This window comes from Balaenoptera acutorostrata, chromosome 20 (assembly GCF_949987535.1).
Source record: "Balaenoptera acutorostrata chromosome 20, mBalAcu1.1, whole genome shotgun sequence".
NCBI lineage: Eukaryota > Metazoa > Chordata > Mammalia > Artiodactyla > Balaenopteridae > Balaenoptera > Balaenoptera acutorostrata.
In genome coordinates this window covers 62,203,685-62,216,860 of record NC_080083.1, presented here as the reverse complement: position 1 = coordinate 62,216,860, position 13,176 = coordinate 62,203,685, and the positions used below count along the sequence as shown (strand labels likewise).

The 13,176-nt window shown below is 47.4% G+C and overlaps 2 protein-coding genes across 13 annotated transcripts in view; one reads left to right on the top strand and one right to left on the bottom strand.

Moving 5' to 3' along the window:
• The window catches only part of ARSG (arylsulfatase G), a 118,082-nt gene extending 106,728 nt beyond the window's left edge, over positions 1 to 11,354 (top strand). For all 10 annotated transcript variants that reach the window (XM_057536961.1, XM_057536960.1, XM_007185565.3 and 7 more), the window contains 2 exons: positions 2,403 to 2,493; positions 10,419 to 11,354. In XM_057536961.1, the coding sequence (XP_057392944.1) occupies positions 2,403 to 2,493; positions 10,419 to 10,693 (366 nt within the window). In that variant the 3' untranslated portion in view covers positions 10,694 to 11,354. The remainder of the gene's footprint in view (positions 1 to 2,402; positions 2,494 to 10,418) is intronic.
• A 90-nt stretch (positions 11,355 to 11,444) lies between these two features.
• The window catches only part of WIPI1 (WD repeat domain, phosphoinositide interacting 1), a 30,938-nt gene continuing 29,206 nt past the window's right edge, over positions 11,445 to 13,176 (bottom strand). For 2 of the 3 annotated variants that reach the window (XM_057536962.1, XM_057536964.1), the window contains one exon: positions 11,445 to 11,942. In XM_057536962.1, the coding sequence (XP_057392945.1) occupies positions 11,692 to 11,942 (251 nt within the window). In that variant the 3' untranslated portion in view covers positions 11,445 to 11,691. The remainder of the gene's footprint in view (positions 11,943 to 13,176) is intronic. The other variant, XM_057536963.1, reaches the window with a different exon arrangement.

Sequence of the window (13,176 nt, the reverse complement as noted above, 5' to 3'; positions counted from 1 at the left end):
TGTTTGCAGAAGATAAAGTTATCTTTGAAATTCGGACCGGGTGTCCTCTGGAGAGGAAATGTCTTCAGCTGTGATTCATGTGTAAATTTGCCAGCCTCCTTCCTATGTTGATATAAACAAGAACGCCATAATCAGTCTGCTCAGAGGGGAAAAGAAGGGCATATACGAGTTCTCCAAAATCCATCCGCCCTCCTGAGAGCGAGCCATTCTGCTTGCTCTTGGATTCTGGAAGTGGCGCCTGGTAACACCAAATGAATGTCCAGCACACGGCAGCCCCCGCTTATGGAATTTCTGTTTCTGTTACTGAGCCATAATGTCAATGGCTCGAACCCGCGGGCCTGGACTCCCATCTCCTGGATGTCTGAGTACATCCTAGATCTGTTGACAATAGATTTCCCAAGTCCCCCACTTCCTGCCCTCTCCAGAAGGAAACAAAACAGCCTCCTGTGGTGAGAGGCTTGGCTTCCTTCAGGGTTGGAAGAAGTGAGGGTTTTGAGTTACGACTTCTCTTCCTGTTTGGAAGGAGCCTGCTGTCATCACGCCGGCTGGGGACCTGGCAGGCCCTGTCACGAGAGCACGGAAGCAGCAGGTGTGGGAGGAGCCCCACCCTCGCTGGCATCCTTTCAGAGCCGGGAAACTTGGGGGGACAGCTGTTTACCGCTCCAACAGATGTTTCTCATTTTATTTTATTTTTTTTTTAGCTCCATGGAAACTTTGAATCACGTAAGCTCCTTTCCAGTGATATATATCAGTCATGATTCATACCAAGGCAGTCTCACGTTTCCAGCCCAAAGCCACCAACTTACCAAGGATGCTGGTCATTTATTTTCTACCACACCTTGTCCTTGGGAACCCTGAACTAGGTGTTTCCATTCTGGAGGGTGATTCTTTTTATTTTTTTATTTGGGGGGCCACGCCACTTGACTTGCAGGATCTTAGTTCCCCGACCAGGGATCGAACCCGTGCCCCCTGCAGTGGAGGCGTGGAGTTGGAAGGTGATTCCTTCATTGATGACTTGCTCGGTCTGAGTGCGGTAGGACGGAGTCAAAGGTGATCTGTGTTTGGAGGGAAGGCCGTGCCCAGTTCTGGAGAAATCACACGGAGACGCCCTCACGTGAGAGTCAGAGAGTCGACTGGATGCTGAAGAAGCCGTTTTTCAAAGAGATCCAAGGATCACCACCGATCTGTGTCAGGCTCCCTGGGAATATTTCTAAAACATGCAGATCCCAGGCCCCGTCTTGACCCTGAGGGGTGGGGCTCAGGCGGGGGCCGGCCTCCTGGGTGGGTGACAGCTGCTGTCACAGAGGGACCTGCACTTAGAAGGACCCTGTGTTTGCTTTAAAGCGCACGAGCTGTGGCCACCTTGAAATTCTTAATTTGTGTGTGTGTGTGTGGGGGGGGGTAATAATTAAAAGAAAATAGCTTTTTCAGAAATTTATTTTGGGACATCCCTGGTGACGCAGTGGTTAAGAATCCGCCTACCAAGGCAGGGGACACAGGTTCGAGCCCTGGTCCGGGAAGATCCCACATGCCGCGGAGCAACTAACCCCGTGTTCCACAACTACTGAGCCTGTGCTCTAGAGCCCGCGAGCCACAACTACTGAGCCCACGTGCCACAACTACTGAAACCCACGTGCCTAGAGCCCGTGCTCCACAGCAAGAGAAGCCACCGCAATGAGAAGCCCGCGCACCTCACCGAAGAGTAGCCCCTGCTTGCCGCAACTAGAGAAAGCCCACGTGCAGCAACGAAGACCCAACACAGCCAAAAATAAATAAATAAATGAATAAAAATTTTAAAAGAAAAGGAAATTTATTTTGCTGAAGTATAGTTGATGTACAATGTTGGGTTAATTTCTGCTGCACAGCAAAGTGATTCGGTTATACACATATATACATTCTTTTTCATATTCTTTTCCATTATGGTTTGTCACAGGATATTTAGTATAATTCCTTGTGCTATACAGTTGAAATTCTTAATTTTTGGACAAGGTTTCTGTCATTCTCATCTTGCACTGGACCCTGCAGATGACATGACTAGTCCTGGGCCTAGGAATCCAAGCAGAGCTGTAACCCACTCCAATTAATTGACTAGCAAAACAGCTCTTTCACACAGGCTCCCGGGAGTTGGATGGTGTAGACCACAGGCCTGTGTCTGTCAGTGTTTGGGGCTGGGCTGGGTGTCAGAGGGTGGATTTGGCGGGTGATGGGGACCAGGGACCACGACAAAGAAAGTAATGCTGAGACTTCCCTGACGGTCCAGTGGTTAAGATTCCGCGCTTCCAATGGAACTAAGATCCCGCATGCCGCGCAGCGCGGCCAAAAAAAAGAAAAAAGAAAGTAATGCTTTCCAGGGAGCCTCTAGCATGGTTTTCTTATTTGTAAGCCCTGCCCCCCTTTCCCAGGTGCTGTTTCACCCCAACAGTGGGGCGGCCGGAGAGGACGGAGCCCTTCAGACTGTCCGCCTGGAGCGGTACAAGGCCTTCTTCGTCACCGGTGAGTTACTGAGGGGCCCTGTCCCACCTGGACTCTCGCTCAGGCCTCCAGGATGATGTGGGCTGCCCCCTTTCAGGGTGCTCTCAGCATCTCCGATGGTGCCGCCCCAAACCTGGGCCCAGGAGGAGGGCTCAACACTCAAGGGCCCGGCCCAGGCCCTCTGCACCTACAGGTACGCTAATAAGGCCTTTCTGCTGTTCGCCTAGATCTCCAGCCAGCTCAGAGCTGGTCCAGCACATCCACAATGTCCACTTTTTCACGTGAAAAGCATTTCATCCCACGGTTATGCTTTCAATGCCAGTCTGGCTGAACATTCAGTGGGAGCTTAGAGATATTTTGAAGCAAGAGACTGTTTCAGAAAATAGATGTTAGAGGTCTATTTAGCAAACCTAAGTCTCTCTCCTTCTTGGCTCACCCTGTGACCGTCTTAAACGTATATTTTAGAAAGGTGATAGCAGATCAGCATGGTTCTCAAAGTCTTGCAATGGCTTTTTGCTTCCAACTGAATTTGGACTCCCTCCACCCTGGGTCCCTGTACTTTCCTAGTCTTAGTTCTCCAAGAGCGACGGTCCTTTTCCTTGGCCTCCAGATTAAAATCCCTCTCGGCTTTTAAGGCCACCTGGATTGTAGAACTCCTTCTCGTCTTCCCAGCTGGGTAGGATATGGAGAACTCCGGTATTTACCACATTCTGCCATATATGCCAGTTATTTAAGTACATCTTTTATTTCTTCTAGTAGCTTTAAACTCTCTAAACTCAGCCTCTGTAAGCTCTTTAATCGTTGTTGTCTTGACATGCTTGGCACAGAATCTTGCATCTGGTAGAAACCCTAACACTTTTTTTTAATGAATGAAAAACAAGCTCCCCCCAACGCCCCACACCCCCCCAAAAAAAACCCTCACCCAAATCTGGGATCTGATGTGGATTCCAATTTGATTCAGTTATTTATTTTTTTTAACTCAATTTCTTTTTTTAAAATGAATTTATTTATTTATTTAATTTATTTGTTTTTGGCTGTGTTGGGTCTTCGTTTCTGCGCGCAGGCTTTCTCTAGTTGCGGTGAGCGGGGGCTACTCTTCGTTGCCGTGCACGGGCTTCTCATAGGGGTGGCTTCTCTTGTTGCGGAGCATGGGCTCTAAACACACAGGCTTCAGTAGTTGTGGCTCTCGGTCTCTAGAGCGCAGGCTCAGTAGTTGCGGCGCACGGGCTTAGTTGCTCCACGGCATGTGGGATCTTCCCAGACCAGGGCCCGAACCTGTGTCCCCTGCGTTGGCAGGCGGATTCTTAACCACTGTGCCACCAGGGAAGTCCTGATTCACTTATTTAAGGTTAGAGCTTTCCAAAGAATTATATAATAAAGAAGAAAAATTTATTTGCCCTGAGGGTGAATAAGTGACCCCAAAGAAAATGTGGCATAAAAACCAAACAAGTTCTTTGAGTTCATCACTTGAAGGATATTAAAAATGTCACGAGAATCTTCGACTTTCCAAGACCTAAAATGCAAACCAGTGAGATGTTTGTTATTCTTTCAGATGCAAAGTGTCTAGATTACAGCCCTTACATTACTCTATCTCAGAGGTATGGTCTCTCTAGGCTGAGTTAATTTCAGAAGTCATAACCCAGCCAGAAAGCCCTTGTCTTCACGGTGCTGGGATCATAAACGCTACTATGAAGTAATAGGACTGTTTGAAATGATCACAGTCAGACAGGAATTATGATACCCAGGGGAGGTCTGTTCTTCTGAGGCATCACCAAACTCCCAGGAAAGTTAGCAAGGGAAGAATGGAAATCTCAACAGGTGGGAGGCGAATAGGATGAAATAGGCTGAAGCCTGGATGTGCTCTGATTCCTCCTTTCCCCCACCCCCGTCCCTGAAAATCTGTGTGCTAATTACATAAAACTGCTTTGGGATAAGTGAGGTGAACTGACATCTACTCCATTCGATCAGAGAAAGATGTGTGTGTCCCTCTATGATGAGGGTGTGATTTTTGGGGTCGTGAACTAGGAGCAGTTTTAAAAGGCAGCTAGTCTGTTTTGGTGTGTGGCCTAGAATTAAGTGATCTTATTGTTTTTTCCTTTTTCAAAGGAGTAATTGAGGGAAACTTTACACACAGTGAAAGCCACAGACCTAAACGGCATGATTTGATGAGTTATTATAAATGTATATACTTGCATAAGGACCCTCTTAATGCTGTGAATTACATCGATTGGTTTTCAGATGTTAGGTCAACTATACATTCCTGGATAAATTCAGTTGTGATGTATTCTTCTTTTTATATATTGATGGATTTGATTTGCCGAGATTTTGTCTGTGATTTTCCTTTCCTGCAATGTCTGTGTCGGGGTTAGGTATCAGGGTTTTGCTAACCTTGGGAAATTAGTTGGGAAGTGTTCCTTTCTCTGTTTTCTGGAAGGGGCTATAGGAGATTGGTATTATTTCTTTCATGTCTGATTGAATTCATCTGTGAAACTCTTTGGACCTGGAGGTTTCTTGATGGAAAAGTTCTTGGTTATCAACTTAATTTCTTTAATAGGTATAGGGCTATTCAGACTTTTAATTTCTTCTTGTATCAGCTTTGGTAAGTTGTTAAAATAATTTGTCCATTTCATCTGAGTTGTCAAATTTACTGGCCTAAAATTGTTCATAATATTCCCTCATTATCCTTTTAATTAATCTTTAATGAAGCAACTTTTATCTCTGTTAATTTCCTTTATCGTTTTCTATGTCATGATTCCTGCTTTTATTTCCATTCCTTCTTTACTTACTTTACTCTCCTTATTCTAGTTTACTAAAGAGGACATTTATATAATTAATTTTAAACCTTTCTCATGTTCAAATATAAGCGTTTATAGCTACAGTTTTCCCTTTAAGCATTGCTTTATCTGTATCTCCCAAATTCTGTGTTTTACTTTCATTATCTAGTTGGAAATATTTTCTAGTATCTTGTCAATTTCTTCCTTGACTCATAGGTCATTTAGAAAGCTGTTGCTTAATTTCCAAATTTTGGGGGCCTTTTTTAGCTCTCTTATCTTTGTCATTTCTAATTTAATTTTATTGTGATCAGAAAACATACTCTGGAAGTTTTCAGTCTTTTGAAACTTACTGAGACTTATTTTATGGCCCTGCAGATGGTCTGTTTAGGTGAACATACCATGTGGAAGTGAAGCAAATGTGTATTCTGCAGTTCTTGTGTATAATGTCCATAAATTTCAATCAGGTGGAGGTGTTGATAGTTGTTTAGATCATGTATATCCCTCCTGGCTTTTTGTCTAGCTGTTCTATCAATTATTGAGAGAAGCATTTTAAAAATCTCCATTTAGGATGTAGATTGTCTGTATTTCCCTTTAGTTTTGTCTTCCTTAAAAACTGACTCTTGATCCTTGTGAAATATCCCTCGTTATCTTGGTACTCCGTATCGTGAAGTATGTTTTGTCTAATGTTAACATAGCCACTCCAGTTTCCTGTGCTTACTGTTTGTGTGATATATCTATTTTGTTCCTTTCAACTCAACTGCTTTTATATTTAAAATGCATCTCTGTAGGCAGGAAAGAAAGGAATCTTGCTTTTTCACCCAGTTTGATAAGGCTCTGCTTTTTAACTGGAGAGTTTTGACCATTTGCTTTTCTCTATATAAGATCATTTCATCAACAAATAGAGGTGGTTTTACTTTTTCCTCCCCAGGCTGCATGCCTTCTGTTTCTGGGTCTTGCCTAATTTCTCTGGCTAGAACCTCCAGTACAATGTTGAATAAAAGTGGTGACAGTGGACATTCATGTCTTGTTCTTGATCTTAGGGAGAAAGCTTTCAGTCTTTCCTCACTAAGCATGATGTTAGCTCTGGGTTTCCCACAGATAATTTTTATCAGGTTGAGGAAGTTCCTTTTTATTCCTAGTTTCTTGAGTGTTTATATCATGACAGAGTGTGGGATTTTGTCAAATGCTTTTTCTGCGTCTATTGAGATGATCATTTTTTTGTCTTTTGTTCTATGAATATACATTGCTTTACACTGACTGATTTTCATATGTTGAACCAACCTTGCATCCATGGGATAAATCCCACTTGGACATGGTGTATAATCCTTTTTATATGCTGCTGAAATCAGTTTGCTAGTATTTACCGAGGTTTTTTTGTATCTCTATTGTCTGCAAGCCAGGGAAGAGAACCCTCGCCAGAAACCAAACTTTCAAGAACCTTGATCTTGGACTTGTAGCCTCCAGAACCGTGAGAAGATAAATTTCTATTATTTAAGCCACCCAGTCTATGGTATTTTGTTATGGCAGCCTAGGCTGACTAAAATAGCATTTTAAGGCTTCTCCATGTCTTTTCATGGCTTGAGCTTATTTGTTTTCAATGCTGAATAAAATATTCTCTTGCCTGGATGTACCACAGTTTATTTATGCATTCACCCACTGAAGAAAGTCTTGCTTGCTTCCAAGTTTTCACAATTATGAGTAAACCGTTTTGACAGTTATGCTGTAAACATCCACGTGGGGGTCTTTTTGTGGACATAAACTCATTTGAGTAAATAACAAGAAGTGTGACTGCTAGATCATACGGTTAGAGTGTATTTATTTTGTAAGAAACCACCCAGGTGTCTTGCAAGGTCGTGGCACTGTTCCGCATCCCCCCCAGCAGTGAACGACAGTTCCTGCTGCCCCACAGCCTCAACAGCATTTGGTGTTGCCACTGTTTGTCATTTTGGCCACTCTAATAGGTGTGTCGTGGGGTCTTATTCAGTTTGCAACCACTGATGACGTACAGCGTTGCGCACCCTTGCATATGCTTGTCCGCTAACTGCGTGTCTCCTTGGGTGAGGTGCCGTTCAGGTTCTCCTTCTCACCATCCTGATTGTTGAGATCGAAGAGTCCTTTGTGTATTTTGGATAGCAGCCCTTTGTCAGATATGCCTTGTGAAAAAATGTTCTTCTCGTCTGTGGCTTGACTTCTTGTTCTCTTGACAGGGTCTTACCCAGGGTCTCTGAGCTTCCTTGATCTGCGGTTTGGTGTCTGACATGAATTTGGAGGAAATCTCAGTCATTATAGTTGCATAGATTTCTTCTGTTCCTTTCACTCATTCTTCTCTTTCTAGGTTTCCTGTTACACTTTTTGTAGTTTCCTCACAGTTCTTGGATATTCTGCTCTGCGTTTTGCAGATTTTTTTCCCTCTTTGCTTTTCAACTTTGGAAGCTTCTTTTGAGATACCCTCAAGCTCAGAGATTCTGTCCTCAGCCGTGGAATCTACAAACGAGCCCATCAAAGGCATTCTTATTCTTATTTCTGTTACAGTGTTTTTGGTCACTGGCATTTATTTTTTTCTTAGGATTTTCATCTAAAAGATGACTCCCACCCACCATGGGTTTTTTTTTTTAAATTAATTAATTAATTAATTAATTTATTTATTTTTGGCTGTGTTGGGTCTTCGTTTCTGTGCGAGGCCTTTCTCTAGTTGTGGCAAGCAGGGGCCACTCTTCATCGCAGTGCGCGGGCCTCTCACTGTCGCGGCCTCTCGTGTTGCGGGGCACAGGCTCCAGACGCGCAGGCTCAGTAATTGTGGCTCACGGGCCCGGTTGCTCCGCGGCATGTGGGATCCTCCCAGACCAGGGCTCGAACCCGTGTCCCCTGCATCGGCAGGCAGATTCTCAACCACTGCGCCACCAGGGAAGCCCCCCCATGGGGTTTTTAACTCTTAGACTCACCCACACTGAGCCTCCTGCCATTTGTTAATCACAGTTTGGGTTTTCCTACCAGGGCACTGGTTCCCAGAGGTGCCTGCTTGTGGGTTTCTGTTCTGGTATGTTGTGATTCTCTGTATTCACCTGTCTGTCTCCAGTTTGGGGGGCAGCGGTTTGCCCTGTGACCTCACTTCTTTGGTGGATCTAAGAAGAGTCACTGACTTTTTAGTTTTGTTCAGCTTTTTACTTGTTAGGATGGAGGGCTGACTTCCAAAGCTCCTAATGCTGGACCAGAAGTTTCCTATTGAGTCGTTTTTAAAAACTGGACATTGTGTGTGATGCATTGTAGAGATTCTGACTTTCAGTCTGAGGAGTGTTGACTTTGGTTCTCACGGGCAGTTAATTACTGCCTAATCCCCTTAAACTTGAGGAGGCTTGATTTTATGCTTTGTCAGAACTGGGCTGTGTTGGATTTTATGCTTAATCTTAGGTAAACGCCTTCATTCCGGGATACAGTCTTTACTCCTAGCATGAACCTTTTGGGACTTCAATGGAAAATATGAAGGGTTTATCAAGCCTTTCTAACTTAACAGGATTCACACTCTAAATTCTACCTTCCCTGCACTGGGTAGCACAGAAACGCAAGCTGGGCTCTTCAGACTTGTAGCTGTTGCTAGAATCTGTGCATGCCCAGCTCAGGGGTCAGCCAAGGTTTTGAAGGGAGTTTATTTGCAGATCTTAAGCCTTCCCCTCTCCGGCTCTCTCCTTCCCAGGATTTTGCCCACCAATTTTCATCCGTGGTGGCAGCTCTGAACTCTGTCCCCTGACACCTCATGCCAAAGAGACCGCAGCCCCCTCCTGGGGCTTTAGCTGCTCCACGCTGCTCTGACTGGGTGGGTAGGGGGGTGTCCCCAGGGGAAAACACTTAAACACAGACCCCGCCCCGTGCGGCCTCCTGCTTTCAAAAATCAAATTCCTTTCTGCCTGCATGGATGATTTTCTGGTGCCTTCAATTGGTTGTTTTTTTTCCGTATGTTGCCTAGAACTTAAAATTGTCATCTATGGGAGGATGAGTTTTATGTGAGCTACTCCACTATTCCCTTAAGTGGAAGCCTTTAATTTTTATAAGAGGAGTCAGTCCCCACCTTCGCTTGACTGATTGCCAGAGCTCAGGTCACCTGTTTACTGGCAAAGAAGAAGAGCCAACTTCAGCTCCAAACACTAGGCAATGACTCTCTCTCTCTGTTGGACAAACTGAAACCCATCCCAGGAGGAGAAGCAATACCAGAGGGCTTCCTGAAGGCGGCGTGATCTACCCATTCTTCCCTCTCAGGGTTTCACACTTTACGTTTGTGTTCAGATTGGCCCAGAGTGAAAGCTTCGGCCTCCCGTGGTGTGACTGTAGCTGCTTCGTGGGGATTTGCTTTTGCTGAGTTGCACTCGGGCTTCAGGCTCTCAGCTTGTAGCGGGGGGTGGGGTAGAATGTTGTCAGCTGGACCGTCCTCATCACACAGCTGTGCTGTTCGTAAGGATGCTGTCGAGCATTCCATCCCACAGGGTCCCCTGTAGGAGGGGCCGGTGGAAAAAATTCTCTCACCCCTCAGGGCTCTGCTTCCCCTTGAGCGGCTGGTGAACGTCTACCTTGTTCACGTTTCCCTGCTAAGGGGACCAGAGGCAAAGGAAGTGTTCAGGATTGCCTGTGTGTCCCAGGGCTGTCCTCTGCCTGAATTCCTTTTGTTGATATAATTATATTGTATTTATTCCTGTCAGAAGCCTTAACTACTTTTTGTACGGAAAAGGGGGGGGGGGAAAGTCATCTGAATCATTAACAGCCAAGGAGGCGGCCATCGCCCCAAACGTTTTCGTCACCCGTCTTCGGGGACGGCCGTAACAGCCAGATTCTAACTCAGACAAGAAGCTGAACCGCAGCCTAAAGGGAAACGACTTCCCTCGCCTCCCTGCCTAATTTGCCAAATTGAGTGTCCTGTGGACTCAAGAAATCAATTTTCAAAAGACACATCACATTTACTCCCAGAGGGTAGAGGGGACAGATACTTGAGTCAGTGTCTTAGCGGCTCTGAGGCAAGTCCCAGGAGCAGGTCCAGATGGTTCTGGATGATGAAGCATCACGGATGCTCGAGGCAGTTGCTCTGGCAGGGAGCGCGGTCGCTGCAACACTGGAGTCCTGCTGTGTTTGCACTCGCCTGTGATCTGGCGCTGGGCTTGACGGGGTCTCTGTTGTCACCCGCTCCAGGTGGGGCCAGAGCCTGCGATGGCAGCGTCGGGCCCGAGTGGTACCACGAGCCCCCCCTCATCTTTAACCTGGACGGTGATGTCGCAGAAGCCGCGCCCCTGGAGCGGGGCAGTGCCGAGTACCAGAGGGTGCTGCCCGAGGTCAGAGCGGCCCTCTCGGGGGTCCTTGAAGACATTGCCGGCGACAACACCTCCCGGGCGGATTACAGTCAGGACCCTGCCGCGGCCCCCTGCTGTAATCCCCGCCAAACCGCCTGCCGCTGCCGGGCCGCGTGACGGACATCCCGGGAAGCGAGACGGGCGGGCTCGCGTCCCGACTGCCGCTTTGCCCACTTCGCAGTGATGTGTGCTTTAAAAGTGAGGCTCAGAAGTTTGTTTTGAAGCCACCACTCCGTGTCCCCCCCGCCCCGTCCCTTCCGCGTGCCGGCTTGAGGGCATGCCGAGCCCGAGCTGTAAGAAAAGGCACCTGGGCTTCGGAGTCAGGAGTCAGACCAGGTCCAAGCCCCAGCTTTTGAACTTGGGCAATTATTTAACCTAACCCGCAGGCTGATCTTGAGGATGAAACGGGTGATACGTGAAAGCACCTGCCTGGCACGTGACGTCACACCGAGCAGGCACTCGATACGTTTTAGTTGCCGTTTTGTTTGACACGCGCCCAGTTCTGCCGGCCGTTTGAACAGAGGCGCGTCCTGGCTGGCGTCCAGAGCAGCACCTCGCTGTCTTCCACAGGCGCACAGATCACCTGGGAGCTTGTGACCGTGCACACTCTGACCAGGTGGGCTGGGGGGCCTGAGGGGCTCCGTGTCTGGGAAGCTCCCCAGGGGACGCTGTGAGCAGCACGGGGGGTGCAGACCTGACAAGGTGAGAGCTGCTTCCAGGTCACGAGCAGCAGGGCCCACGGAAGTCCGCGGCCCTCCCCACCTGCCACCACCCCGTGCGACAGGTCAAACGGCTGTATTTTAAAGATTTTAGGGGTGCTTCCTGCTTTCTGAAACCACAAAGAAGTAAAGTTTTAAAGCCTCAGAAGTGCATTGCCATGGTTTTATTATCAGTGTCCTAAATGGGACTGAAAGGTCATAAATGATTTATTCCAATCACTGCAAAAACCTTTTGCCTGGCTAAAATAGCCTCTCTATGTCATATACAAGAAATACCGTTCAGAGAGATTCTCCTGTAAGTACATTTTTACGCAGCATATGCTTTCGAAAGGATGCTCTTTGTAATATAAAATTAGGGTTATAGACCAAGATGGTTCGTCCACGTGGACGCTCTGGCTAGGACACACTTGCAACAACGGCAGGACGTGGGTTCGCAGCAGCTCCCGCACCCACCGGCCACCGGGGCTGAGAAGAGCCTGCTGGGCAGCAAGCCGCGTCCCGGGTTCCTGACCCCCCATTCTGCTCACACAACCGCACGCCTTGCATCCGCCTTCCCGGGCGTCTCCAAAACCGCCTGGCAGGGGCGGTCTTGCTGCTCATCAGGACTGCTTCGTTTTGCCCTTCTGATCGCCGTGGCACAAGATTATCTACCGAAATCAAAACAGAACGGCCTTACTCTTCCCGGGAAGGGGCTGGCGGGCAGGCTGCACCGCGAGCAGACCCGTGCCCACGCGGGGGCGGCGGGGGCAGGCCGGGCCCCGCACAGCTTTCCCACCTGTGTCCACAGGCCGACCCTCGCGTGTGGTCACGGAAGAGTCACCCGTCTTCTTTAGGTGTAGACGAGGTGGCACAGTTTCCGAAAATACTTTTTGTGAAAATATATGTGTGTATTGATATGTATATAGGTTGCTTTTTTTTTTTTTTTTTTTTTTAAGGCTCATCTTACTTGTAAACACAGACTGCTAAATCACCATGAAAAAGTCAGTAAATACCCTTGGTCCCAAGAGTAAGACGAATGTCAGAATATATGCAGACTTGTCAAGGTTGGCTTGTTACTGAAACCAAAGCTACTCCCTTCCTGAATACAGCATCTTTCTAAGGGACCAGAAATGATCAATTCTGTTTTCTCTCATTGTGCTTGGAGCAAAGTAAATCCCGAGGAGATGAGAGGGATCATACCCAGGTTAGTGTCAGTGTGTTTGAAAAAGAAGACCAGCAGTGATGACCTAGCGAGCCCCTCCGGAGATTATCCGAGCAAACCTAGGCTCGTGTCCGGGAGAAGCTGGGACCCCAAGATCCGTCAGGATCCCGGAAGGTGTTAAGGAATGTGGGTAGAGATGAGGATTCTGGACAGATGTTTGCAACAGGCATGACAGTTCAGAACCGAGGCAGAGAGAGGAAGTTGCTTAGCATCTCCAGCGGACTCTTACTGCCAGTGAGGACATGACTAATATGGTCCCTCTTGCGAGAACATCCCGGGGGCACTCAGGCCCCTGATCCTTGTGCGCTGAGATGCAGAAGCCCACCCGCTACCCCATCGCTCTGCCTGCAGGCATGAGGGCAGGGCTGGGGTCTGATGGTCTCCGAGACCCCTACCACCGGCGCTGCACACGGGGGCTGCTCCGAAATCGCTAGGGCCTAGCGACCGTTCTGGGGAAGCTCGTTCAGTGATCGACACTCAATGGCAGGAAGCCTTCCTTCTACATAAATAAAAACCGACGCAGCTTAAACCGACTTCCACTCATTTGGTCCTTACGAGGGAGACAGCACGAATGGCTTGTACCAGGCTTCCTGGCACCGAATAATCAAACAGGCCTTTCATTTTAGTGCTAGTTCTTAAGCGTCTCCAATTTTTTTTTTTTAACTCCAAATGATCTGCAT